The sequence below is a fragment of the Neolamprologus multifasciatus genome, chromosome 19 (genome assembly GCF_963576455.1).
Source record: "Neolamprologus multifasciatus chromosome 19, fNeoMul1.2, whole genome shotgun sequence".
Taxonomy (NCBI): domain Eukaryota; kingdom Metazoa; phylum Chordata; class Actinopteri; order Cichliformes; family Cichlidae; genus Neolamprologus; species Neolamprologus multifasciatus.
Window position 1 is genome coordinate 19090104 of NC_140457.1, and position 26991 is coordinate 19117094.

Below are 26991 nucleotides of genomic sequence, written 5' to 3' on the forward strand. Positions count from 1 at the left end.
CCTGGAATGAGAACCAATATATTAAATGAAAGAATGTGCTGTTCTAACATGAAGTATAACAAAAATAATGAATTTAAGAACACAGTGAATAAAAAAAACAAAAAAACAACTACCAACATTTTCTAATTTTTCACAAGTGCATTTTAAATAGAAAAAAATAGTAGATCCAAAGGAAATAGAACGGTAACAAAAAATTGAATCTTAAAAATCATCCAGCACAATAAGCCAAACTTTGCATGACATCCAACATGTTAGTGAAGGCATCAAGACACATTTGCGCTGAATGGTCAGTTCGATGTTCTGAATGAATGTAAAGTGTTTTTAATGCTGTAGTTTGGTGCAGTCACAAGGACAGATTCTCACTTTCAGGACTTTACGGTCCTGTAGAGAAAAATAAGTGAGAATAAGTCAAATCAACCACTTCCTCAAAGGGTAGGTGATGTGACACATTTTTGACATTTTCTTCATGTATTGAAATTGCTCCCCCCCCCCCCCCCCCCCATTTCCAAGGTCATAATCAGCAAATAACTGAAACCAATGAATCTTTGATTTTCTAACATGTACCCCCCCCCCCCAAAAAAAAAAGACCAACCAAAAAACAAAAAACAAATACAAAAAAACCCCCAACACAAAACAAGGCTGGAAATGCCAGAACTTTGGCTTGTGTGATCATACACTGCTGGAACTATTCATGTTTACATAATGCTTCTTTGTTCCCCACTTATTCGGGACAAAAATAAGAAAAAAAACAATGCATCAGTGATAAGCAATTTAGATTCAGCAAAAAGTCCTACACAATTTTTTTCATCAATCTGATCAAAAAGGACAAGACACCCTTAAATTGTGTCTGTAAGCCTTGCCTAATCACAAGTTTCATTATGCCTACATGCATACTTATAAGTAATAAAGCCACGACATCCAAAATATGCAGCTCTCTAAATGCCTGGGGAGACCACCTGTAGACTGTCATGTATCGAGGTCGATGATGTAAAGAATAAATAACCCACAGATGTTAGTGCTAGTAAAAGTTTTAAGGAGGATCTTTTTTTTCTGGTGATGTGCACGTTTCTTTTTTCCACATTATCACATTTTGTTCTACACACTCAAGTCTACTATAAAAGGACTCACTGTCATTAGCCCCTTTTTAGAACACCTCTTCTTTCCAATTAATCTGATGACATCTAAATCAGACTACATGTCTGATTGAGCATCCTGGTCACGTTTCTGCATAAGATGCAATGGCAAACTTAATACGTCAGCTTTAGTATGATTTATGTGTAGCTTTCAGCACGCAGTCGCATTAATAGAAAGGCACACGCACGAGAATATAGCCGTGTGTGCCTCTCTTTAATCTTTCAAGTTTGCTCAGTTAACTAAAGAACACCATGTATGTCTGCAATAAGGTTTAAGCATTTTTCCATAATGCATTTTTGCTACTCCCAATCTAGAAGTGTGATTTCTCTCAAGCCTGTCTGCAAGGGGTGGGGGCAGCTCATCTTGAAGCACTATGCAGGACACACACACATACACAGATCCTGCTCTGTAGCTGAAGAACATATATTCAAGGATATGATGACACTTCATTAGAGTCAGTGCTGACAATATGCCAAATATCATGCACATACTGCGTTTCTCTGTGTCTCTGTCGTGGTCATGTCTGAATGAAGCAGTGAGAAACATTACTGTAAAAGTGACCTTTCTCTGAATGACACAACAGCATCGTTTTTAACATACTGATGAAGCCAGCAATATTATATATCCCATAGGTGAAAAGAGCTTTAAAAGCTTTTATCTATGGTCCAAAGCATTGGTCTCATATGGCTTTCATAGAATGCCTGTGTCAACATGTCATCACCACAAAATAACAAAACACACCCTTTCTGTGATATTCAGGGGTAGCTCGTCTTTCACCCAAAAAACAAACAAACAAAAAAAGCCAAAGCCCCCCCAAAAAAAGCCAAAAAAAAGAATACAAAAGTGTATACAATAGAAAGAGAAGGCGCCATGGTTAAAAAGGCAATTGCAAACTTGGATTAACTGCATCATGAGTCTCGTCAATCTTTTCCCCATCTCAGTACTTCACTGAGCCGGATTAAGTGCTGCCTCTTCTTTATAGCCTTTATAGTCAGTGAACTAACCAGGGGTAAACTGTCAGCCTTTTGACTGTCCTCAGGTCCGCATGTGCAAAAGGTTAGAGGAGGGAGAAAAGCTAACCCTGTACCGGGTTGCCAATCCAGGCAGCTGGTAAACAATATAGGCAAACCTTCCACAACTTCACTGGCTGGGCTTTGGTTGTTGGTCCCCTTCAGAGCCAGCGTTTACTGAACCTAGTAAAGGCAAGTGGGCTTGGGTTACTAGATTCCATTAAATTGAGTAAAATATTAAATAAATCACAAAGTATGTATTACATTTACATTAAAAAAAAAAGGATTTGCTGACCTGAGCTTCCAGTTGGTTGTGTATCTTTTGGTTGAGGAATGTTTGTCTGAGTTTGTTGCTGCTGCCTGAACAGTAAACACAGTGGACTTATATCAAAATCCATGCAATACTTTCTCGGTATACTTTAAAAAGAAGGTGCGATGTGCAGTTGTCATTGCAAGAGTGTTTTAGTTAAACCTACCGATCGAAGTAGGCTTGTCTTCTCTTCCTCAGTTCCTCAGCTGTAAGTGTCTCATTCTGGCCTTCTCTTTGTTCTCTTGCAGCACTTCCTGCTGCCTGGCTCCCTGATTTTACATTTCCCACTCCACACTCTGAAGACTTGTTGCTCATAACTGCTCCTGTAATATGGAAAAATAGATATCCATACTGCATATGCATGCATATTACTTAAAGCAATGTTAGTGCTAACCAGAATTTTTTATAGATAAAAATTAACTATCACTATAGAAATTTTACTTTACAGTGCTATTTTATAGTCTCTTTTCTTGTAAACTACAATTACAACAATACAACATTTTTTAAACTTTTAGATGACCTGTACTGTACCTTGCATACTGAGCTGTATGGCCCTGCGAAGATCAGCTTCTTCATCTTCCACATCTATGTCCTGTCTACTGAGTGCTAAAGCTCTCTTCAGTTCTTCATCTTCATCCACAACTTCATCCTCCACACCAAAGGCCATCTCTGATTGGCCCAGAGCAACTGACCTGCTGCTGTAAGAGAACAACTAAATCAGTTGTCAAAGGTAAGTCCCAAGTTTCTTTTAAGCAGTACAAAACAAAATGTATGTGACTCCTTTATGAGCATCTCCTGGGTCCTCCATACCACACAGGCTACACATACATACCCTGAACTAGTCTGGGCCTCCTCTTCTCCAATCAGTCTGGGCCGCTGCTGCTGCTGGACCCTCATGATTCCAAGAATCTGCTCTGCTTCGCACTCGGGAAGGTTTCCTCGGATCACAAATATGGAATACCCTGCACAAATAAATTGCTGTAATCTTTTCTGCAGTGCAACATCTAAACAAGTGAATGAAAGTTGTTTTTTTTCAATACCTTCTTGTTGTAACTGTGCAAGGAAAAGGGCTAGATAGGTGTCTGATATCAATTCTGGTCCAGTCAAAAGGGAATTCAAGTTAAACCACTGGAATGAAAACAGAATGAAAAACTTTAGTAAAGGAAGCTGCATTAATATCATTCATGAAAACATGCACCTCATACCTGTTGTCCAAGTTTGCGTATAGTGAACCAGTGCTCCTTGTAGTTGCAAATGAAGGCTTTTTCATTTCTGAAACATTGAAGTCAAAATCAACTTAAAATGTACATACAAATTTGCTGTTACATAATATAATCCTAACTGAGAGCTTTACATTGGATTTATCATCAGGCTCTGGTACTCGCGGCTGTTGAAGAGGATTAGCTCCAAGCCCCACACTCGAAGAGCATTGCTAATTACCTACAAAAACCCAAAAAAACAATCATAAAAAAAAAATGACTTACTTATTAAAAGAAATACTTTCTTATAAAGAGTGAATTTTTTTAAACTCACTTGTATGGAAAAGAACCCACTGTCGTCCATGTTTCCTGATGGTTGCTATAAACATAGATTGAGTACAATAAAAAAAAATGGCGTAACTGTGCATAACATCCATAGATATGCTGATGAGGTATTTATTTTCCGCTCTGTCTCTAATCACCTGTAAGAAGGTCCTGTACTCCTCGCTGGCCATACCTCCCTCTGCCATCCTCATTCTCTCCTCTTCATCGAGCTGATGAGCAATTGAGGATAGATCCACAGGAGTAAAATACTCTCCTTGTAGCAGGTTGTTAAGACAGTGTTGGGCGCAAAGGGAGCCCTCTTGCTGCCAAATTAAGGAATCGGTATTGTTAAATGGTTTTGTTACTCACCCGGCAGTATGATTTTAAGGGATCCGCAACAACTTTGGTAGCTTTATGAAGGTGAAATAATCGATTTCATAATTTGTTCTCGCATCAGTAACTGGAACCAACACAGAGCTAGCTAAACTACGTAAACAACATACACAACTGGTCTTATTGGTCCTCTGTAACAAAAGATTGCTATATTAAGTTAATCCTTTTACTAAAAATGAGAAAAATAACACGACTGCGGAAGTAAAGACGCTTTCTGCGTTTATTCTACAAGCTGAATGGAAACTTTTCAACATCTCATATTAGCAAGTGAGTTAGCATTTTAGCTGTCTGGACAACAATACTGCTAAACATTACCCCATATATCGTAACAGCTACATAATCCTGGTAAACAAAGTGCAGTCACGAGTCCAGAACATTCCCGAATAAAGACGACCAACAGCGTGGCCATGAATACTTTGAGATATATATTTTTAACTTACTTTCTCGTGAAATATGGAATCCATGTTCAGCTTTCTGTCAAACGTTCAACTCTGACCTCCAGCCCCGCCGTGTACGGAGCAATCTCGACTGGCGCCGTCTAGTGGCTGGGCTCATACAGCACCAGCATCGGCGAAAGGTTCTGGTCGTAAGAACAGTCTCCTAGCGACACCTCCTCCTTTACGGCAAATGGAATATGGCGGAGAGTGAGGAAAACCTAGACGGACTAGAGCTCAGCAAGGTATGATTTTATTTAAGTTGGCTAATATAACTGACAGTAGTGACCGAAAGGCTGGGACAGAACAGTGAAGTGTATTGTGTTAATTCCTCTGAGCAATACGATTCGAACGCGCAGTGAAAGGCTATCATACTTCCCAAGCTAGCACTTGCGGCTAGCTGTAGGCTAGCTGCTTAACCGTCAATCCTGCAGTGGTTAAGTGCAATATTTTTATTGCCTTGCGTCAGTGATTGTGGTTCGATAGACTTGGCTGAGTAGACACCAACGACAGAGAAAACACGGCATGTGTCTTCCTCCGTCTGCTGCATCCTGTGATATCTTGGTAGTCGCTTTTGTCCATGAGTTGCCATGAGTTTACACACTTTGCAGCATCAACGCCCTGGCTGTCTTCAAACCTCGGGCTCTTTCTGCATTACGTCTATCATTAACATCGGCCATGTCGGTCAGTGTGAAAGAGAGACTGGGCTCAGCAGCAGCGATGGATTTGTTTCAGAAATGTTGTCTATCCAGTCTTGTTATATCAACTCCAACATATATGAAAGCAATGTGATGCCTTGTGCAGTCTGAGTAACTACATTAAGAGTGTAGTACTGTTTCTGTTGGTAAATAGGCTGTAGTCAACAGGATTTATGAAGGGCTTATCTATATCTATTTATCTATGTCTAAATATGTATAAAGAGATCTCTTTTGAAATACACATTTGTAATTTAAATGATAATTTTACCTGGATGAATAAAAGATAAATAAAAGTTATTTGTCAAAAACTCGTTGCAGTTTATTCCTTGTGACAGGAATATACTTTCTGACTCAGAATTACTTCATATAATTCATGAGAGATTTGTTTGACAGACTAAAGGCCAGCAAATCTTTTACAGCAGTTTAAATACTGGAAGGCATTTTTTGGCAAATATTTTTGGCAGAACCCTTTCTGTCAGTACATTATATGATATTCTGACGAAACTATTACAGTGCCCAGAAGAATGAATGTTATTGTTATATGGTTATAGAAAATCAGAGAAAGATTATGCCTATAAATTTAGATTATTCTATGCTTTATCAGTTTTTTTCCTTGTGTCAAAATAAATTTAGAATAATAAAGTGTAGGAAGGTGTAGTGAGTCAGTAACCATAAAAAGAGCAATATAATTGTGTACAGTATTATATGTGTTTTATTAATATCAGTGTTTTTATTTATTTTTTCAGTTTTTAGCTTGAGTCTTTGTATGTATGTTGAAAAAAATCAATCTGTCCCCTATGAATGTTTGTTCTTGTGTAGTTGACAAGTAGTAGGCAAACAATCACATCACTGGAAGCACACAGCAGGAAAGCAATGCAAATAAAAGTAGAAGCAGTATGTTTAATGTAAATTTCAATATAATTTCAATATAAAGCTTATTTTAAATGCCTAAATGGTTGCACTCCCTGACTGCTGAATTACTTTTAAAAAGAAAACTTTAGCTTTTGCTTTCACTGTCAACTGTAAAAAGAAGAAAACTTTGAGACTATATTTCCACACATATAAAAAAGTTTAAGAAAGCTGACCAATTGACATCTCGCTTTAGTCCATTCATTTTAAATGAAGTCATCTGTCTGATATGGAAATTTGCACATTTCCAGTCTATTCCATCCTTCTGAAGTCTGGAGTGATTAGTTAAACCAAATTCCTCTCAGGAACAGTTATGTTTAGTCCACTTCACTTTGTCTTCAGAGAAATGATAATGCAACTGCTGTCGACAAAGGGAAATATAATTCTGCCCTTCATGTGAATTAAACAAACCGTTTTATCTCATGTGCAACTTGAACGGCTCCTCGTGGCGCTATCCTGTTTGCATACAGTCTACTTTATGATTGGGCTAAAGGCCAAGCAGAAGAACAGATTAATCACACAGCACAAGGTTATTTATACCATGCTGTTTATTTAGATTTGTAGGCTAATGTAGAGTCTACAGTTGCATTACAAATCGAGGACTGAAAAAATTTGTCATCAATTACTAAATATGGATTAATCTAGATCTAACCATATTTTTTTTACCGGCACTTAACATGGTGTGCACTTCTTCCTTCATGAAGAAGTCAGGATCCTCAGAAGAAAGATTTGTTTTTTTGGGCATAATGCATTACTAAAAGGAAACATTTATCTGCACATTGTTACTATGGCGAGTTCATGCAGATTTGTGTTAGAAGGTAGAAAGCAAGGATGTAAAGCTCTTCTCTTTTGTCTCACAGGAATGGCAGGAGGCAGCAGACAGCAGAGCGGCACTGCTCTCCTACTTGAAGGAGCAGGTGCCTCAGATCTTCTGCCTAAAAGACTCCAGCCCTCAGGAAGAGGAGGAGCTCATGCAGAGCCGTCTCCTGCACCCTCTGGAGTGTTTCCTTTTTGGAGAGGATCCTCAAGAGGGTTTGGAAAAGCTCAAGGAGGGGAGTACCTCGTCCCACCTCTGTGGGCGTGTGTTTAAAGAGGGCGAAACGGTCTACTCCTGCAGGTCTGAACAGCTCTTCTAAATCCCTGTAATTACTAAGTTTCTACAGGAAAGCTGTGGTCAAATATTCAATTTTATGGGGTCTGAATTAAAATAGGCACTATAGATGTTTATATCAAAGTAAATGACTAAAAGCGAGAACACTTGGCAAGCAGCTTAGTTTATATCAAACTCATTTTACATTTTGGGTCACATAGAACTTTCTTTGATCTGAAATGGACCGGACCAAATAAAGACCCCCTTTCTATCGGTATAAAGAAGTTTAATTACACATTTAATCCCTGAATTATCATTAGTAAAAGCTATAAAACGAAGTTGTCCAGTGGGCCGGATTGGTTTGTTTGCCTGGCCAATTTTGGCCCCTGTGCCTTATGTTTGACACACCTTATCTAGAGTATAGCACTCTTTAGTGTTAGACTTTTGTTTTTCTGCCAAGTAAAAAAATACATGTCTTCCACTTCTTGCAGGGATTGTGCGATAGATCCCACTTGTGTCCTGTGCATGGACTGCTTCCAGGATAGTGTTCACAAAAGCCATCGCTACAAGGTTGGTGTTAGTATAAATGTTTATATTTTTAATGGATTCCAGCACTTTTTAGTGGACGGTGTCTGTACCAACCTTTGAATGAATGGAAGTCACTCATCCCTGGAGTTCTAATCTGTAACAGGACTCCCCGCCCCCCCTTTTCTTACTACTGTTTCCATGCTTTGTCATTGTCAGTCACCACTCTTAAGTGATTCACTTCTCTGCACAGTGTGCACAGTGTGCAATCCTTTTTTACCTTTTCTAAATTATAGGATATCGTCTTTGATCTTTGTCATATATGTTGGAACCTCAGTGTTGCATAACTAAAGGACATGTTTAAAGAAATTGCAATTGCGTGTGTCTGTTATTCACATGCACTCATCACTGATATGCTTTTTTTTCCAGATGCATGCATCATCAGGCGGGGGGTTCTGTGATTGTGGAGATGTAGAAGCCTGGAAGATTGGCCCTTACTGCTCCAAACATGACCCAGGGGCAGCCAATGCCATGGTAACGGTGAGTTGCGTAATACAGCAGAAAGAAGGAAGTGGAGGAGGGGTGGGTGTACTTGTCCCATTCTGTGTCAGTGACCCCAGAATGCTTATTTTCCCATCTTAGTGCTGGTTGCTGCTCTCTGGGTGGTAGGTTTGACGTTACTGGGAAAATCATCTAAAATCTAAATTTAAGAGATGTTAAATTGAAACTAGTGGAAAACAGCAGTGGGTGAGTCTAGTTAAGAGCAGCCTTTAATTCTGCACAACTGTTTGGAGATTTATTCAGTTCACAGCATCTCCTACAAAAGGCTGCTGATTTTGCTGGCAGCTGTTGTTTGTCAGGCCTTTCTTTGCTGATCACAGCGTTTGTGCTTGCCGTCATGCTCAGGGGCTTTGAGTAGACATACTGTTTGACAGCACTGCGCTTTTTCTTTCTTCCGTAAACAGCAGGTGCTTCTCCTCGCAGAAACGCACATCCCTGGCCTCGATCTGGCTGGGTGCTTTGTGTTCTTTAAATCAGATCTGAACCTGTGCTCAACAAATCACATTACCATAGCAGCACATCTGCTTTGAACATGAAAACCTTGTGTTCTTTTCCATCCAGATCTCTTGTTGGTTAGATTACAGTAGATTCTAGTGTTTGTTCTCACACAGTGATGTAACGTCAAGATAAACTCACTGTATCGTTTGTTTGGTTAGAGTATTAGACATTGGACATTTGGAGGAAATGCTGTGCTGCTATGTGAAATGTTTGTCCTCAGGGGATTTGATATTAATGTTACCAGACCAGCTGCACTTGCTTGGCTTTAATTAAGACAAATATTTAGACCAATACCCAGTAAGACACAGGAAATGAGGAATTAATAATGGTTTATTCCATGTCATGTTCACTTTTGTTTGTGTGAAGTTATTGTTTGTTTGTTTGTTTGTTTGTTTTTGTTCTCTGCCACTGTTAGTGTTGACCTGTAAAATTATGCATTTTTATTTAATTACTATAGTTACACATCTCTGCAATGTGCCAAATTTTTTTAATTGTTTAAATTAAGATGTGAATTTTTGAATCCTCCGTTATGTTTTTTCATTTCGGGTAGGATGATTGTGTGCTGGACCTGGAGTTATACGGACGTGCCGAGAAGCTGTTCCGGATATTGCTGCGCTATGTCACAGATTTTTTGGTGTGGGAGGAGAACTTTGAGCTGTCAGCTGAACTTCAGCCTCGGTACAACCTGTCAAGTTTCCAAAATATAATCTGAACTTCAAAGACTCTGCTTAAGTTTGACAGAGTATTTCTTCATCCATACAGGATTAAAGACAATACATATTACTGTGTTCTCTACAACGATGAGCATCACTCGTACGACCATGTGATCTACACCCTGCAGCGGTCGGTTAACTGTGATCTAGCTGAAGCACAGACACACACAACGCTCATTGACAAAGAGGTATTTCTTTAGGTTGTTTACCTGAAGGGTTTAATTTAAATGACTGTGAAGTGAATTTAAATGGAGGCACTTGATATAATTATTGTCAACTGTTGGACGCAGGGTCGGCGGGCAGTAAAGAGAGGAAGCCTTACCTCCTGCCAGCAAGCGCAAGAACGTATCAGGGTAAACACGATCCCACTGCTAAGCTTGGGAATATGTTATCGCTTTTCAGTTTTGCATTTCATAAATGTTTTCTCTGTTGTTTTGCAGGCAAACTCAGTGCAAATTTCCCAGCAGCCACTGCGTGTGGAGATCCTTCACTCAGTAGTAATGGCTCATCAAACTTTTGCTCTGCACCTCGGCTCCTGGTTCCAGAAAATAATAAGTTACTCAGGTAATCTACATCACACAAACTTGTTAGCTTTACCTGGCAGTTGTGAACTTTTTAAATGTGTCTTTTTAGTCACCTGACACCTGATTTATGCCTCGGTGGGAAATCTACGCTGTAACGTACAATGTAACTTAACATACACCTCCCAAGAACCTGCAACTCTTGCGATTGTCCTGTTCAGCACAGTCGAGTCCTCCTGTGCATTTCCAGCTACTTTTGTGCTGCGTTTTTTGAATTCATCAGTGAGAGAATAACAATCATCGTCTCAGTTTAAGGGTAAATAGTCATAGCATCAGATATAATAATCATAGCATCATATATAAGGTTTCACAAATGTAACCACCTTCCTGGAATTAGAATGCTGAAATGATCAGAATGGACGATCAGAGTTGGGGAATGTACAAAGAAGTGGAAAAACTAGAACACTGACCACAACAAAGAGCGGGGGCCCAGGAGGAAAAACATCCCAACATTTTATTTTTATTTATTTATTTCTATTTGCTGGCTCTGTACATAAAACACCGTCACACGACTACACAGTAATTAACATGCAGTGTACCAGGACAAGCATAAATGTCGGCAACAGTGGAGACCACTCACGTACATTATGTCCTAGATCTGTAAAGATTGCTCGCAGATGTCTAAATAGGTCTTTTTCAACATGGCCATTTTGGCTTGTCATAGCAGGGTAACACACAAGTGTCACAGATAAATTAATTACAGTCTGTTTACTGTGTCACAGCCTGTGCAGTGGGCGCACATGAAAAACACACGAGGCCAGTTTAAGGGGAACAGAGCCATAATTCATGTTATCAGACACAGCTGTGTTTACACTGTGCTGACACATGAAAACTGCCTGTTGTACATGTACAGCTGTATGACTGGTAATCTGTTTTGTGCAGTGGGTTTCAGGCAAGCCTTCTGTCAGGTGGCGCTACAGCCAGACGTGGACAGAGATCGACCTTGCCTCATTAGCAGACTCATGTTGCATGATGCCAGGATGTTCAAAGGTAAGCAGGCCTCAGCCCAGTCCATAAAGCCCACACTAATTAATGGACTTTAGGAGGTGTTCTTATTAAAAAAAGAAAAAATATAAAACAGGTTATTCATCAACAATGCCTTTTAATTGTCATGCCACTGTATTTGTTGTGCTGTCATATATTCCATTCAAGCTCCTGCAGCCTCTCACACTTACCAGTCACTTACAGATGATGCTATTTATGGTTTAATTCGTAGACAGTAGTGTAGAGCTCGAGCCTGAGCCTCACTATGATTCTGTTGAACACATTTTTTTTCTTTTTTTCTTCCAGGAGCTCGCAAGATAGTGCACGAGCTGATTTTCTGCAGCATGCTAATGGATACTGAATTCAAGAGGCTTTTTGCGATTGAGTTTACAAAGGTAAGTAAAACATTTTAAAATGTAAACTGTTTTGCATTTTTTCCCCATTCCCCTAATATGTTCCTCATCATTGTCTCTTCAGCACTATAAGCAGCTGCAGAAGGACTTCATCAATGATGACCATGAGAGGAATATATCCATCACAGCTCTGTCTGTTCAGATCTTCACTGTTCCCACACTAGTGAGTGTTGTTTCAATGCCAGAAGTCATATGATACTGTATGTAAATACAGTACACATCCTTTTTAAACACACCGATTAAATGTTCACATTTACGGTGAAAAAAAAGTGAACCTTTAGTAACCTTTGTTTAGCCTTTGTTTAGCAGGAATGATTTCAAGGATCAACACTGGCAAACATCCATATGTGTGTGATATATGCTGAAAATGGTTCTCTGCAGGTTGTTCTAAATTATCTGTTTTCATTCAGTTTCATTTATATAGCGCCAAATCGAACAACAGTCATCTCAAGCACCTTTATATTGTACTGTAAAGACCCAACAATGTTACAGAGAAACCCCAACAGTCAGACGACTCGTGATGGTTCAGGGTGAGGGGAGGAAGAGAGAAAGAAGAGGGAGATGGGTTAAGAGACACACAAATTGGATTTAGGTCTGGCTCTAAATCCAAATTGTGGTTGACTTATCAGATGTAACCACAGTAGTCCCTACTCTAGCCATTAAATCAGATATGAATCTCCTGTTCCAACACATCCCAAAGATTGAGATCTGGAGACTGAGGAGCCCATTTAAGTTTAGTGAACTTGTTAAGTTGGACAAATCAGTTTGATATGTGCCCTTACATGCACTTTTCCATTTCTGTATCTTGTCATAGTGGTTTAAGTGTTGGATGCCATGTATGTATGTGTAACTGAAATATTGAACAGTATGTGTTGTAACCCTTAGCCTATATTCCATGCTTTCTTTTACATTTGTGTTCTTCCAATAGGCCAGACAGCTGATCGAAGAGTGCAATGTGATTAAGGTGATAGTTGATACTGTCATGGAACTGCTTCGCGAACATCTAGATGATAACAATCGCTTCGTCTTCCTGGGCTACAACTCAGACAAGTTTTCACGCATCCAAGTCATCTTCCACGACCTCAGGTGATTAAAGAAGGCAACATCTTGTTCTTTATACCTTGCTTTTTATGGCCTTTTATGTAAGATGTTACTAATCTTTGCCACACAGGTATATTCTGATCAGTAAACCCTCAATATGGACCGAAGAGCTTCGGGGGCAGTTCTTGAAGGGGTTCAGAGTCTTTCTTGGTCTTCTTAAATGCATGCAGGTACAAATGGTCCTCACACTGTGTCATTTTGTAAATATATGTAATGTCTGTCTTTAAATATGTATCATGTAATATTGGTAGTGTTACATTACTTTAAGACAACTAGACACTCTGGATATTTAATGAATCCTGACCTTTTGCTTTCTACACCAGGGTATGGAGGAGGTGAAGCGACAGCTTGGCCAACACATTGCTGTGGAGCCAGAATGGGAAGCTGGCTTTACTTTGCAGATCCAGCTCCGCCATATTCTTGCTATGTTTCAGGACTGGTGTTCCTCTGATGTGAGTTTTCTTGAAGCATAACTGTGATATCTTTAAATTTTTAATCTGCTTATGTGGACTAGAGCGAACGTTGTACTCACTTATTGCCTCTGTCTTCCCTCTTAGGATGAGATTTTGCTGCTTGCATTTAAGGAGTGCCACACAGTTCTGAAGCAGTGCAATAACCAGCCCTTCCACAGGGACGCCACTGATTACTATATGTGCAAACACATCCTCCATGCCCGTCCATATAAAGTCTCACGGGAGCCTGTCAGCATACATCTGCCCATCTCCAGACTATTGGCTGGTAGGAGAAGTAGTATTTAAGACTTGCAGTGATTTTTTTTTTTGTATGCTGTGGACTTACTCACGTGTACATTGTGATTCATAGGCTTGTATGTACTCCTCTGTGGAACTGGCACAATCGAGCGCCTGGATAATCCTGTAAGTGACATGAGAAAATGTGATGATTTGTAGTCTTACTGACAGCTGATAGGTGAGGTACTGCTGCTCCTCATGCGTTGTTTGTTAGAGATCGAAGTCTTTCTGTCATTACAGGCAACCTATGATTTCACAGAGCTGGCAGAGCATCCTCTGCGCTGCGTTGTGCTGGCTGCACAGGTCTCGGCTGAAATGTGGCGGAGAAATGGGCTTTCGCTGGTCAGCCAGGTACACTAGAGCCTTTGGACGCACAGTGTTTTTTTATTTTCTGTTGTCTTTCTTCTCCACCTAATAAATACTTTCACATAAACAGGTGTACTACTACCAGGATGTAAAATGCAGGGACGAGATGTACGATAAGGATATAGTCATGCTTCAGGTTGGTGTCAGTCGGGCATTAACACTTCTTTAATGCCAGTTTTTAATGTTTTAAATGCAAACGGCGTGATGATGTCATACGTCCCTCGTCATGTCTATTACAGATAGCTGCTTCCAAAATGGACCCCAACCACTTCCTCATTCTGGTCTTGTTGAGATTTGAGCTCTTTGATTATTTTAATAGAAGTTGTTCAAGCAAAGACCAGGCAAGCTCCACGTGAATAATCATTCAGTAAAAAACCGTCGTGGCACCAAACGTGTTAATGAAACGCAGCTTCTTTTACAGGACGAGTTGACGCAGTGGAACCGTTTAACAGAAGAGATGCTCTACCTGCTGATCGCCATCATTGGTAAACTGTCAAAAGTCTCCTGATCAAATTGAGATATTTCTTAATTCAGTTAAAAAACCTAAAAAAGTATCTGAACAGTGCTCTCTCTTCAGGTGAGCGCTATGTCCCCGGGATCAGTCAGTTGACCAAAGAGGATGTGACAATGAGGGAGGTTATCCACCTGCTGTGCATTGAGCCCATGGCTCATAGTAGCCTGGTCAAAGCCCTGCCAGAGAACGTATGCTTCAAAAAGCTTCATTTCTGAATTATATGTTTAATTTTGTGGTGTTTAGTTGGGAGGATAAATGACAAAGGTGATGTTTTTTCTTTCTAGGAAAGCCATGAAACAGGCTTGGAGACAGTTATCACCAAAGTTGCCACTTTTAAGTATGTAAACCCCCAAAAAACAGATTGAGTTTTGCCTTAATAGTAAATTTCACGAGTTCGTAATCTCTGTGTTCGGTTTTTGCTTTTAGAAAACCAGGAGTGTCGGGACATGGGTTATACGAAGTGAAAAAAGAACATCTAGTAGAGTTCAACCCATTCTTCTACCATTACTCAAGATCCCAGCATAGCAAGGTAGACCAGCGCCTTCAATTAATTTGACAGTTTCTGTTGACTATATTTGGTTAATTGGTTACATTATACTTCTTTCAGGCAGAAGAGTCTCAGAAGAAAAGGAGAGCTCAGGAGGGCTATGATAAAGGTGACTGACCCTCCACTCTGTCACCAAATGTCTCCGTCTTCTGGAGATTGGTTGGTAATTTCATCGGCTCTAATAACATTGCCCCCGCTTGTGTCTGTGCTCAGCTCTTCGTCCGCCGGTGCCCCCAGCCTTTTGTTCAGACTTTTCTTATATAGTGCAACTCCTCTGCTGTGACATAATGGTCCACATCCTGAGAAACGTCCTGCAGAGAGCTGCAGAGGACCGTCCAACACACTGGACGGAAGCCATGATCCAGAGGGTACAAATTACATTCTGATTTCTCCCTCCCGAGATCTACCCTATTTCTCAATACAAATGTAGCAACAAAATTAACTCCTTTATCACACAGGCGCTGCACCTGATTGGCCAGGCATTGCTAGAAGAGAAATCACAGCTTGAGGACGTCACTGCGGAGGAAGTGACCTTTGATTTCAGCCTAAAGGCTCGTTGTGAGTGGAAAAATGAGCTTTGTTGTCTCTTTGAAATCGTGTAATTACTTTTTGAGAAGTAAAATCCCTGTTCCTCTTTTTCAGTAATGGGTGCAGAACATGGCAAGTCAGTGTTCCTCTTGTTGTCCAAGATTAAGACTTTGCCTTCTCTGGAAGCGCAAAAAGACATGATTAAATGGGTTCTACAGGTAGGCTATTCACTTACTATTCATTAAAGATATTGTTACATAATGTTAAATCAGTAGTTATCATGTTTCAGGACATATGCATATGCTTTATACTTAGTTTTATAATTTTATAACACTGTTTTTCTTCTAGATGTTTGAGGTTGTCAAGTGCCTTAGAGAGAACTCCAGTCCAACAGTGTCCATGAGCATGGAAACAGCCAAGCCAGAAGAGGTAAACTAAAACTTAAATGACTTAAAATATATCTTTGAGTTAAATCATTCTGACTTCTGGTTTTGTTGATCCAGAGTGCTCAGGACAAAGAAAAAGCAGAGCGGAAAAGGAAGGCAGAGGCGGCTAAGCTCCACCGACAGAAGATAATGGCCCAGATGTCAGCAATGCAAAAGAACTTTATTGAGTCAAATAAGTTCCTTTATGACAACATGCCTGAAAGTGGAACACAGGGAGAAACTGTAGCGTCTACTGGGGAGTGAGTACAGCCTTTCCATAACACCTCGTAGTTGTATTTCAATGACTTAAAAGTGAGGGTTTAAACGAAATTATTTTCACCTAATGTAGTTTGTTTTATTTCTCCAGCTGTGCCACGGAGCAGAGGGAGCTATGCGTAGCTGTTGGGCCTCACCGAGGGTCCACTCCGGCTGACAGGGAGGTACTGACCTGCATTCTTTGCCAGGAGGAGCAGGAGGTGATGGCTCAGGCTCCAGCCATGGGACTCACTGCTTGTGTCCAGAGGTCCACAGTGCTGACACAGTGCAGAGGAAAGATACCAAGCAGCAGAGCAGATGGTCAGGCTCCATTCACTGATCATACTATTTTACTTTGTGAGATTCAGATTTAACTTATGTGTTGTCTTGTGGTTATCACTTAAAGGGCCGGGAACATCATATCCCCTCTTTATGTCTCCTGATCTGGCTGTGGGGACCCACACTGGCAGCTGCGGACATGTCATGCATGCCACGTGTTGGCAAAAGTAAGTCACTAGGGAACTAATTTGACTAAAGTTCGGTGTAACTCACGTACAGGTGTCATTTCCTCTTTTTTTTTTTCTTCTTTTTTTTCTAAACAGATACTATGAGGCAGTCCAAAATACAACCAGGAACCGGCTCCATGCTGAATTGATCATTGATCTGGAGAATGGAGAGTACTTGTGCCCCTTGTGCAAGTCTCTGTGCAATACTGTGGTACCTCTGATCCCATTAGAACCACTCACATTTGACTAGTAAGCCCATCCTCTTACTCCCAGCCAGTCTGCAGTGCTTTGATTATCTGTGCAAATGTAAAGAAGTCATTTGCATGTTTGTTTTCTGTGTGTAGTGAAAATGCAGCGATAATTGGAGAGCATTTGACGCTGCCTCGTTGGATCCAGATCCTCTCTGCTAGGATTAAAGGACTCCAGTCAATCGCTCAGGATAATGGTAAGAATAGAACCCAGAATACAGTTATCGCACACTATACTGGTTTGTAGTGTCACACATGTAAAACTGATCCACCAATGAACAAAAGTCCACATTTCGATGTGTAACACCTGCCATATTCACATGTGAGTAAGATGTTGATATGCTCTTAGTGTGTTGATGCGAACCAGAGTAATAGGATAAATTGGCTTTATTTGGTGAGGAGTCGAATGCTTGCAGGAAAACAGCTGCTGGATTTTACTAGAAGCCAATACGGAGTAGTCTCGGCTTGCATACGTTTTTCTTGTTATTCGTGAACCTCTAATAACACACCACACAGTGCAACCGATGATTGTTCTCTCCTGCTTTTTTTCTTGCAGACCGTAACACAGAAGGCAGTAGTAGTAATGGTAGCACTGGGCTGTGTGGTGAGGGCCAACCAGACTTTAGATCTATTCTGAGCTATGGAGTGCAAGAATCGTGAGTGCACCTCTCTCTGCCTTTATTACCTCTGCCAAGGAGGTTTTGCTTTTGGTAGCTTTTGTGTGCAAGTGCGTCACTCTTTCTGTATGTAAACACTTAGCTCAAAAAGTTTGAATCAATTCTTATAAAGCTGTTAAAAATCCATTAAAATTTGGCTTCTATTCACCAATATGACATATGACCTTTGACCTGTCCTCCAAGGTGAATAGATTGATCCATACAAATTATGTCAAGTATATTAAAATGGGTTTGAACAGTATAAGTAACAGAAACCTACACTTTGCACATGAAGTAAAGTTTAAAATGGTGCGTTTGTTATTTTCTTTTCTAAATTTTGTGCTGTTTGTTGTTTCTAGGAGAAAGTTTTCAGACAGCATTACAGAGATGCTGGTTGTGTGCGCCACCACAGTCCACAGGGTTGGATTGAAGACTGCGCCCAATGAGCTGTGCCCCCGTGTTTCCATTATGGCCTGGAACACATGTGCCTTCACTATTCAGGCCATAGGTACTGCATCTGTTGGCTTTTGTCACTCCTTTCCTCTCCATGTATTCATGTGCGCACGTCTTAAAATTGCAAATCTTCACAGAAAACATACTGGAGCAGGAGGGCAAGCCGCTATTTGGTTCCTTACAGAACAGACAGGTACTCAGTAGTGAACAATTGATGTAGTTCTTTTAGTGTAGGGGGTTTCTGTGAAAGTTGTGTGAAATGCTTCTCTTTTAGCTTGCAGGTATGAAGGCTATTGTTCAGTTTTCAGCAACGCAGGGACTTAAGAGCTCTCAGGCAGTCATCCAAAGGCACTTCACTGATATGTTGGGAGGTATGTGGTCATCAGAGAAACTAGAAGCTTTTCCTTTTTTATACTGGTTAGACTTGTGACTGTGTAGTTTAACTGTCTCTCTTCTCTTTTCTCTCTTCTCAGTCTTGTTACCAGTCATGAGCAGAAAGAACACACCTTCTCTTCTAGAGGTGGACTTGTTCCATCTTCTGGTAGGTGTCTCTGAAAGAAACTGCTCTTACATATTAGTCTGAGCAAATGCTTCATGCTAATACATTAGATTAATACAATAAATGTATTATGTTAAGTGCAATAAAAACAGATTCCAGTTGAAAATGAACATGATCTCCAGAAGATGTAAGACTGTAAAGGGGAAACATGATGGTGGAGATTTTATTTTCTGTTGATTGAGAAACTATAGACAACCCTTTACTTTACTTTTTACTAAAATCGAAGAGATTATGTCTTTAAGAAACAAGTGTGTGATGGTTTTATAACACTTGGATGTTTTGACAGGTTGGATTGGTGTTATCAATACCCTCACTTTATCAAGAGGAGACTGTAGACTTACAGCCATCTGCTGTCAGCTCTGCATACAATCACCTGCATATCTTGCATCTGGTGACCATGGCTCATGTGCTGCAGATCCTCTTGTCTTCTGCAGGTACAAAATCACAGATCCCCCGCCCCCAAAATAATGTGATCTAATAACATCACTGTTAGCTACCATTTAGGGAACTAGCCAGCAGTAAGAGATAATTGGAGTGATTATGATGATTAAATAATTGGTTTGTTTGTGCAGATGTCCCTGCAGCAGGGGATGGACAGGAGACGAAGGAGGAAAGAGCAGCAGCAGAGTTGTACTCTGCAGTGTCACAACACACGGGAAGGTGAGTGTTTTTCAAACACCTGCTTAAAGCACATTAGCGTGATTGTATTTTTCCATACATATTTTTTATGGACATCAAAAAAAGAAAAAACTTTATGTTGCAAATGACAGTAAGATGTATTGACAGCTACTAAACTTAAGCAAAAACTGATCGCCTTTCTTAATGCTAATTTATAATTTGCTGCTATTAGTCACAAAATGCATTTGTGGCAGGTGTCAGGAGGTTTTGATGTATTGGACAGTAAGACCGTCAGAGTTGGATAAATATTTTTAACTCATAATTTGACAAGAATGGCTATTACCTGTTTATAATGGGAACAAATACTTAGTTTCAGCCTTTTTCATGGTGAATTCTCAGATATTTGACAGCTTATTTTGTGGTTTTCTCATCAGGCTCCTTCCAGATGTTTCTGGCAGCTCTTTAGTAGAAAGAGTGAAGACAGGAATTGCACCATTCTTGCGTTGTGCTGCTCTCTTTTTCAATTGCCTTACAGGAGTACCTCCTCCAGAGGAGCTTTTTAGCATTTCTGGTAGGTTTCACTGTAGTAGTGTCAGAATTTTATTGCATTTTGGAATTCAGAAGAGGAAGATTTGTGCATTCATGCTGACATTTTTTCTTGTGCAGTTGATTCTCAAGAGCAGATGGAGGCACTATGCAGTTACCTGGCACTACCCTCCAATGTGTTCCAGCTTTTCCACGATCACAGAGAAACTGTTAGTCCACTGCTTCAGAGGTCGGAGAAAACACTATTGCATCTTACACTAGTTCCCAGTGAAGTCAGTAGTTTTGTAACTTATTATTTCTTGTTATTTCTTAGGTGGTGTGGGAGCCCAGTTGTAACCAAAGCCCTGAAAGGCAAAATCCAGACAGTCAGGTAGACTTTGGGTCTTTTATTATTTCAACATAGATTTTAGTTTTATTGAAACCCTACAGTTGGCCAATAAAACTCACTGTTTCAACAGATACCCCAGGAAAAGGAATCGATTGATTGAACTTCCTGAAGATTACAGTACTCTCCTCAATCAAGCCAGCCATTTCAAGTAAGTAAGGAGTCCTCTCCTTTGACATCTTCTAGTTCTCTTCTGTCCATCCTTTCTCACTCGTCTGCATCATGTCCTCAGGTGTCCAAAATCCACCGATGATGAGAGGAAGCATCCGACTTTATGTCTCTTTTGTGGTGCTATGCTGTGCTCTCAGAGCTCCTGTTGTCTCAGTCAGCTGGAAGGGGAGGACGTGGGGGCTTGCACTGCCCACGCTGCAACCTGTGGAGCAGGAGTGGGGATGTTCCTCAGGTTAATCAGTCACACTGCACATTTTACAGTAGTAGAATTGTATTTAAGGCCCAGAATTAGTTTGTCTTCTGGGTTTACTTTTTTTTTTTTTTTTTTTTAAACTGAATCACGTTTTGTTTAATGATAACAGGATAAGAGAGTGTGAAATTGTGCTGATGGCCAGTCGGACTCGAGGGAGCACGTATCCCGCTCCGTACTTGGATGATTATGGGGAGACTGATCCTCATCTTGGGTAAGAACCTATTCAGTTTATTTGAGAAATACTCTACTATATAATACAGACTGGAGGATGTGCACAAGGTCAGCTGTTTGGCTTTGTTAGACAATTTTTACAGCTTGTGCCATCTATGAAAAGGTAGATGGATGATGTTGCTTGTAGGGGCAATATACAGCAATGCTGTGGCTAATGTAATTGAAACTTTGGTGTCACTTGTAGACTTGAATGTTGAAGCTAAAACTGTTGCCATTGTAGACTACAAAAATGCATTTATTTGAGCTTTGTTGCAGATCTCAAATTCATAATTATGTGCTGATCAAAACTTGATCACCCTGATGAGCAACTTGCAGTTCAAGCCCAACACCTGGGCAGCTTTAACCTATAATACTACCTTCATGCACTTTCAGATTTGCATAAGCATTAAGTCTTTTTTTATGACATAAAGAAGTGGTTTACACAGCTACGAAGTATGACTACATTTTTTTTTGTCATACCAGTGAAATACTGGGTTTGAAAAACCCTTGAATGCATTTGCTTCTCTGTGTTTTAGACGGGGTAATCCGTTGCACCTTTGCCCAGAGCGTTACAGGAAGCTAAACCAGCTGTGGCAGCAGCACTGCATCCTGGAAGAAATCGCCCGCAGCCTGGAGGTGGTCAACGTTATGTTTGCTTTTGAGTGGCAGATGTTGTGATGACTGCTCCAGCTGTGTGACTGGCCGATACCGAGCATGGCCCCTGTGCTCCCAAGACACATGCACGCACACGACACACACAAGCAATCAACCCTAACCCTTCTGTAATCAGAAAAGCCTGTTTCATCATAAATGAGTCTCCTTTGGAATCCAGAGAGAGTGGGGGGGCAGTCAAAATTGATAGAGGGTGATTGTTGTTGATTAATCCCAAGTCGCCTTGTTTCAGTTTGATTGTCTGCTGTGAGGATGAGTTTCTCCCAGAGTAATGTTATTTGCAAAGAAGCTCATTCAAATAAAGAAGAGCATCAGACACACACTAACACGTTTCTGTTATCACTTCATGTGTTTTTTTTTTCTTAATGATGCTGTGAATTTTCTGCGTTCTCTCTCTTTGTGTTAGAACTTATGATTTGTGATAAGTTATAATTGTTCAAAGATGCGGTTTCCAAGTACATTCATGTGGAAAGGTTTAGCCTTTTTCGGAGATCCTATCCATTTTTGCCTTTGACCCTTTATTATGTAGAATCCCTCAGATAATTAAACCTTAACCTACTGACACCTTTACTTATAAATAGACACATGTATAATGGGCAAAACGTATATAGAATAAACATCATTTTCAAGATTGCTTCAAACAGATTGAGTATTCTCAGAAAAGTATATGGGAATCTGTCTCAGTGACTTCCTCATATCCTGTCCTTAGATGCACCAGTTTTCTGAATTTCAGCCATTCTTATAGTTACATAACTCTCACATCTGTGCTTACTTACCTTCAGAATTGTGAAATTAATTATATAGAAGGAATTCAAATACAATATGATATTGCAAGATCTCTTTTAGAAAAAAAGTTTTATTAAGCTTTATTAAGCTTGTAATCAAATATTATTGGATGACCTGTTGTGCGACACATTGTCAACCTTTATCATTTGATGTTGACTCTACATTATCTGAGTTTTAGTTGTCAATGATCAATTGCAGTGTTTTATTTAAAAGGAAAAAAATCTTTTTTAAAATCCCAGTGTATGGTTTCAGGTACTCTATTATATTTCTGTCATTTCACTTAGCAAATGTGTGAATATATAATTTCTTCCTTTTTTGTTGTTGTGTTGTTTGACTTCATGATTTCCAGGCTGTGGAAATAAAGACACAAGACAATCTGTAGGTAGTCTGTTCCATAGCTCTGAATGGGGTTTAAAAACAACAACAGACCCAACAACAGTAGTGTCCAAGATTCACTGAATAAATCATTGTAAAAAGGAATGTGCTCTCGGTTAAAGTTAACTGCTTTAAGCGGTTATTCTGCAGTTGCACTCAAATTGTTCATTCTTTTAAGAAAAGGACAACAAAAACGTATTCTTGCTATAATAAGCGACTTCCCAGTTTTGTTTTTGGAGAAAGGTAGGAAGAGCAAATCACATCAGCAAGGCTTCTTTTCAGAATTCAAAGTCCTCAAGCGGACAGTTTATTGTTTTTGTAGCTCATCCCAGCAAAATTTATATTTGAGCATTAAAAGCTGGTGACATTGCTGAGGCACAAGATAATCGTAGCAGTGGCTTAAATATTCTAAAAATAAAAAAAAGTAGTTAAGAATTTCTCATGGATTTCTGTCTGCTGAGCTACTTATGTGAAAACAGAAAGTACTGTTTAATATTCGCTATCCTTGTAACAACTTTGCTAATGCAGTTAGGCAACTCAGGGAAAAGGGCACACAAAAGATCCAATATTGGTACTACTAGTCTAAACACAAACTAATCACTACAGATCTTTAATTGTGAAATGTAATTTGTGAGCTTTCTTTTTTCTTGCTGTAAATCAAACGTCTGAGTGGGTTTTCTGGCATGCTCAGATGAAATCATGGGAAACAAGAACAGGTGCTTGAACTTCTAACCCATAGTTGTCTTCATCAAATAATAAATATAAGTACATTTTGATTCCAGTGTTGCAACTGACGGGTGTACAGAGTCTTTTTTGCAAAAACCACATGTTACACAGGCAACAGATGTCATTTGTAAACAGTAGATTAAAGCACAAGTAATCTTACAGAAAAAGAATAGAAATGTATGCAGACTGGTGACAAATTAAAGGAATTTAAAGTGAGGAAATGTGGTGGCTTTGTTATACTGAGGAGAACATTTGGTTAGCATGGTGTGGGTCCTGTGAACCCTTCAGAAAAGTTATGAGGATGGTTTTGGCCCAGTCCACATTATATGAGGGCTCAGTGAATAGATTTGGGTGGAAATTATGTCACCAGGTCTCTATCAATTTTTTTTTATATGACCACCATCATCGAAACACAAAATGAGGATATATGTTTTGGAATAATGGTGTTCCACTCCTCCAACAGAGTTTCAGACACTTGCAAAATGAATGCAAAGGTACATTTAAGGTGTTCTGGTAGCATTTTGTCACTTATTCCTTGCAGTTATCAAATGCATTTACATTAATGGTGACTTAAATTATGGTGTTGATATTAAAATTCTATCATTTAGGGTTCATATATATTTTCCACAAACTAAATGCCCATTCCTTTGCCAAAGGTACAGAGATAAGAATTTTCAAGGCCCTTTGTGGGCTTCAGGAATGTCGTCCATTGAAGTCTTTTGAGTGAAAAAGTTCAGCTGTCTTCAGTTATTTGCTTCGGTGGAACATTGTCAGGACCATAGTGTGCTTTTGAGGTGGAGGGGACGTTAATGTTGGGGTCTCCATTGGTGGCTGTGTCTATCTGGTTACCCTTGCCAAGGCTCTTGATGATATTCAGGTTCATGCGGGCAGTTTCCATGAAGCTGTTTTCCAGCAGCCAGCCATCTGATTCAGAGTTGGGGTCTCCCTGTCTCAGGACATTTTCCAGAGAAGTCTGGAGGTAACGAACCCCGGTCAACACTGATAGCTGAAACGACAAGAGACCCTTACTGACCGGCTCGCTCATAGAAATAAACACAAAGCATGATGCAAAGATGTTAAAGTGGCTGAAAAAGTTAATCAGATTTTGTGTAGTTTCCCTTTAAACCCACCAACTCCGACTTGTGTTTCCTCACCTCAAATAACCAGGTGATGAGGACTGTGAGGCCGATGGACTGCATAATGTGTATGTAGTACTCCAGCAGGGCCTGTCGACACCCTTTCATCCAAAGGTTTAGCTCCTCCGTCTGGTGCTCGTAGTTGAAGTGTGCAGAGTTGTTGGTGATCTGCTGCTGGATGCAGGGCCGGGGGGAGTTGATGTTGCAGCAGCTGAATGGGACTCCATCCAGTAGGTACTTTCCATCCACGTTACTCCTGATTCGGCTAAAGCGAGAAAAACAAAGTTTAGAATTTCCCTTAATAGATCAGTGCTTCTGTGACCAGATTTTAAATGTGATGATGATTGTTTGGGAGTATATTTTTATATATTTAGACAGTATTTTATTATTATACTGTGCTGATCTGTGCTTCCTGCCATGCCCATTTTTCTCCTGTTTTAATGGAACTGCAAGTGTTACTGAATATCTATAGCACACTGTAAAAAAATATATATCAGTATCAAATATGATGCAGGGAAATTATAATGAACTAAAACTCAACTAAAAATTCAAACTAGAAGGGAAAAAACATTTTATTTGACTAAAATAACGATAAAAACTAAGTGAAATGATTTTTAACTTGGAAAACTAACTAAAATGAAATGAAAAAACAGATGAACTATCTTTAGTTTTAATATATGTTAGCTTGGTAAAAAAAAATTGTCAAAATTTGTTTTGTGAGGTTTTAAAGGACATATTTATTTAGACTTTAGGTGTCTACAAGATTGTGAGTCAACCCCTATCAAAACGCTGATGCTAAACTGCATTAAAATGAGAAAATACAGAACTACAGCAACTCTGTTGTTTCTTTCTCTGTTTGCCATTTTAACACAGCCTCTTAAATACGAATGCACTTTACCAAAATAGCACCCTGCTTCTGCAGTTTGTACTTACTCCGCCACCTCTTTTTGGGACATATCCAGGTAACGGTTGCTTATCCACTGAATTTGAAACCAGTCCTTATAACCGTTGTTTCCACAGCACTGAAACTGCATCTGCAGCATGTCCATGGTGCGCTTTAGGAAGCAGCGTCCTGGTGTGTCTGTGTCCTTATAAAACCTCATGGCCTCTGTCAGTCCCAGATTCAGAGACTCTTCCAGTTCCCAGTGCATGCAGTAACACATCAGAGCCCCTACCAGCACACAAAAGGTGAAGAAGAAGGTGCATATGATGTAGGGCAGCATGATCAACTTCCAGCGCAAAAACTTGGTTGTGTCCACACAGTCGTAGCAGATTTTCCCACCCAGGAAGTTTATGGCACAAGCGATGAGACCCACGGCTATAAGCGTGTTGGGAACATACTGGATGTCCCTCTCAGCCATCACCTCTCCTTGTTTATGGAGCTCCACCTTGAGGAAGAGGCCTAGGCTGAACAGGATGGCCCCCGTAACTACCGAGATCCAGTTTAGGATCCAGAGCACCTGGGCCAGCTTGTCTCTTTTGGTCTTGGTAAACTTAACTCTTAAGACTGCCATTGCCCGTAACACTTCCCTGAGTTTTCATTCAAGTCCAAGGTGGGATTAAGGGTAGGGCACAGATAGAGCTGGAAAGAGGAACAGGTTATCTTCTAGGGGATGTGGAGGGACAAATAGAGGGGGTTTGGTTGTACAGTTCTCTGAAGCTCCTTTCATAAGCAGCTTAGCCTGGTAGCCGAGATTGATATCGTGTGGATGCTGCATTATGGTTGTACTGTAGGTGGTCTGTAAGCCTGTAGCAGTGAGAGTAGATAAAAAAAAATCTCATATAACTGGACAATTTCTAGAAAACAGAAACACTGTTAAGAGACACTGCGCTGAAATGTGATCATCTGTATATATAACCAGAAATAGTAGGATTTATATATAACCAAAATATATTGAAGAAACTGAAACAACTCTTCCCTCCCTCTAAAATCCCAAATAAATCCACGGCACTCACCTAAGTGTGATCATGATGAACGTTTGATAACACTGCCCTTCTGATTTTCAGGTTGTTTTCTTACAAACATCCTCAGATTTAGTCCAGAGTGGCGAGTAGTTGTAGTGACACAGATAGCGTGAATGCAGCCACAGCAGCATCAGAGTGAGACTAGCAGCCAAGTCTTGCACCTCCTAATCCCCTTTAGTCATTAATCAGTCCTGGGCCCCATAAGGGATTTAGACCCACCTTCTGCCACCTATGCAAATCTGACTGTCTCGACACTGTGAAAGTAGTGGCCGATTGCCTTTCTCTCTCTCTCTCTCTCTCTGTGTGTGTGTAAAAATTTTACAAAAGGATAAAGTTAAAAAAAAAAAAATCATCTTTGCATCAGCAGTATGCCCTAACTGCAAAGTTTAAGCCATCTTTTAATGATGCAGAAAAATAAACATACAGTCTTTGGTGGGGGGTTTTGTAATGAAGACATTAATAATG

The 26991-nt window shown here is 40.0% G+C and overlaps 3 protein-coding genes across 4 annotated transcripts; 1 reads left to right on the top strand and 2 right to left on the bottom strand.

The window, feature by feature from the left end:
• Nucleotides 1-561: 561 nt before the first annotated feature.
• atxn3 (ataxin 3) lies at nt 562-4928 on the bottom strand. Of its 2 annotated transcripts, none has more exons than XM_085142800.1 (11): nt 4811-4928; nt 4136-4300; nt 3988-4032; nt 3809-3894; nt 3660-3726; nt 3495-3582; nt 3287-3416; nt 2986-3149; nt 2621-2777; nt 2440-2504; nt 562-2327 (listed from the first exon to the last, which is right to left on the bottom strand). In XM_085142800.1, exons 1-11 carry the CDS (start codon nt 4832-4834, stop codon nt 2275-2277), a joined length of 1044 nt encoding a protein of 347 aa, XP_084998926.1. In that variant the 5' UTR covers nt 4835-4928; the 3' UTR covers nt 562-2274. The 2 variants fall into 2 exon arrangements, with proteins under 2 accessions (XP_084998926.1, XP_084998925.1); XM_085142799.1 differs by having other exon boundaries at nt 2986-3152; nt 4811-4927.
• Nucleotides 4929-4936: 8 nt separating this feature from the next.
• ubr1 (ubiquitin protein ligase E3 component n-recognin 1) lies at nt 4937-23489 on the top strand. Its single transcript, XM_085142773.1, has 47 exons — nt 4937-5049; nt 7272-7528; nt 7993-8071; nt 8456-8566; nt 9636-9763; nt 9848-9986; nt 10089-10151; nt 10239-10362; nt 11262-11369; nt 11670-11758; nt 11841-11939; nt 12705-12862; nt 12948-13047; nt 13201-13329; nt 13435-13615; nt 13700-13752; nt 13867-13977; nt 14063-14128; nt 14232-14333; nt 14414-14477; nt 14570-14694; nt 14791-14843; nt 14933-15035; nt 15114-15162; nt 15267-15421; nt 15512-15611; nt 15696-15799; nt 15930-16010; nt 16085-16266; nt 16374-16582; nt 16668-16767; nt 16864-17016; nt 17112-17212; nt 17572-17671; nt 18031-18179; nt 18262-18317; nt 18399-18495; nt 18598-18665; nt 18970-19117; nt 19256-19343; nt 19736-19872; nt 19968-20076; nt 20161-20217; nt 20306-20383; nt 20465-20635; nt 20766-20867; nt 21403-23489. The coding sequence occupies exons 1-47, from the start codon at nt 5005-5007 to the stop codon at nt 21542-21544; spliced, it is 5223 nt and encodes a 1740-aa protein (XP_084998899.1). The 5' UTR covers nt 4937-5004; the 3' UTR covers nt 21545-23489.
• prph2la (peripherin 2-like a) lies at nt 22711-26737 on the bottom strand. Its single transcript, XM_085142794.1, has 4 exons — nt 26518-26737; nt 25495-26308; nt 24580-24826; nt 22711-24431 (listed from the first exon to the last, which is right to left on the bottom strand). Exons 2-4 carry the CDS (start codon nt 26073-26075, stop codon nt 24159-24161), a joined length of 1101 nt encoding a protein of 366 aa, XP_084998920.1. The 5' UTR covers nt 26076-26308; nt 26518-26737; the 3' UTR covers nt 22711-24158.
• Nucleotides 26738-26991: the final 254 nt, after the last annotated feature.

What these genes read in the sequence shown, in the direction of transcription:
- atxn3 (XM_085142799.1), bottom strand. Translation starts at nt 4,834, where the DNA reads ATGGATTCCATATTTCACGAGAAA. An exon ending in ATTCCATATTTCACGAGAAA is followed by an intron (nt 4,301 to 4,810) that starts GTAAGTTAAAAA and finishes TTAATTTGGCAG; the next exon opens with CAAGAGGGCTCCCTTTGCGC. An exon ending in AGCCTGATGATAAATCCAAT is followed by an intron (nt 3,727 to 3,808) that starts GTAAAGCTCTCA and finishes TCAATGTTTCAG; the next exon opens with AAATGAAAAAGCCTTCATTT.
- ubr1 (XM_085142773.1), top strand. Translation starts at nt 5,005, where the DNA reads ATGGCGGAGAGTGAGGAAAACCTAGACGGACTAGAGCTCAGCAAG. An exon ending in CATCTCCAGACTATTGGCTG is followed by an intron (nt 13,616 to 13,699) that starts GTAGGAGAAGTA and finishes TGTGATTCATAG; the next exon opens with GCTTGTATGTACTCCTCTGT. An exon ending in CGGAAGCCATGATCCAGAGG is followed by an intron (nt 15,422 to 15,511) that starts GTACAAATTACA and finishes TTTATCACACAG; the next exon opens with GCGCTGCACCTGATTGGCCA.
- prph2la (XM_085142794.1), bottom strand. Translation starts at nt 26,075, where the DNA reads ATGGCAGTCTTAAGAGTTAAGTTTACCAAGACCAAAAGAGACAAGCTG. An exon ending in TCCCAAAAAGAGGTGGCGGA is followed by an intron (nt 24,827 to 25,494) that starts GTAAGTACAAAC and finishes TTCTCGCTTTAG; the next exon opens with CCGAATCAGGAGTAACGTGG. An exon ending in TCATCACCTGGTTATTTGAG is followed by an intron (nt 24,432 to 24,579) that starts GTGAGGAAACAC and finishes TTGTCGTTTCAG; the next exon opens with CTATCAGTGTTGACCGGGGT.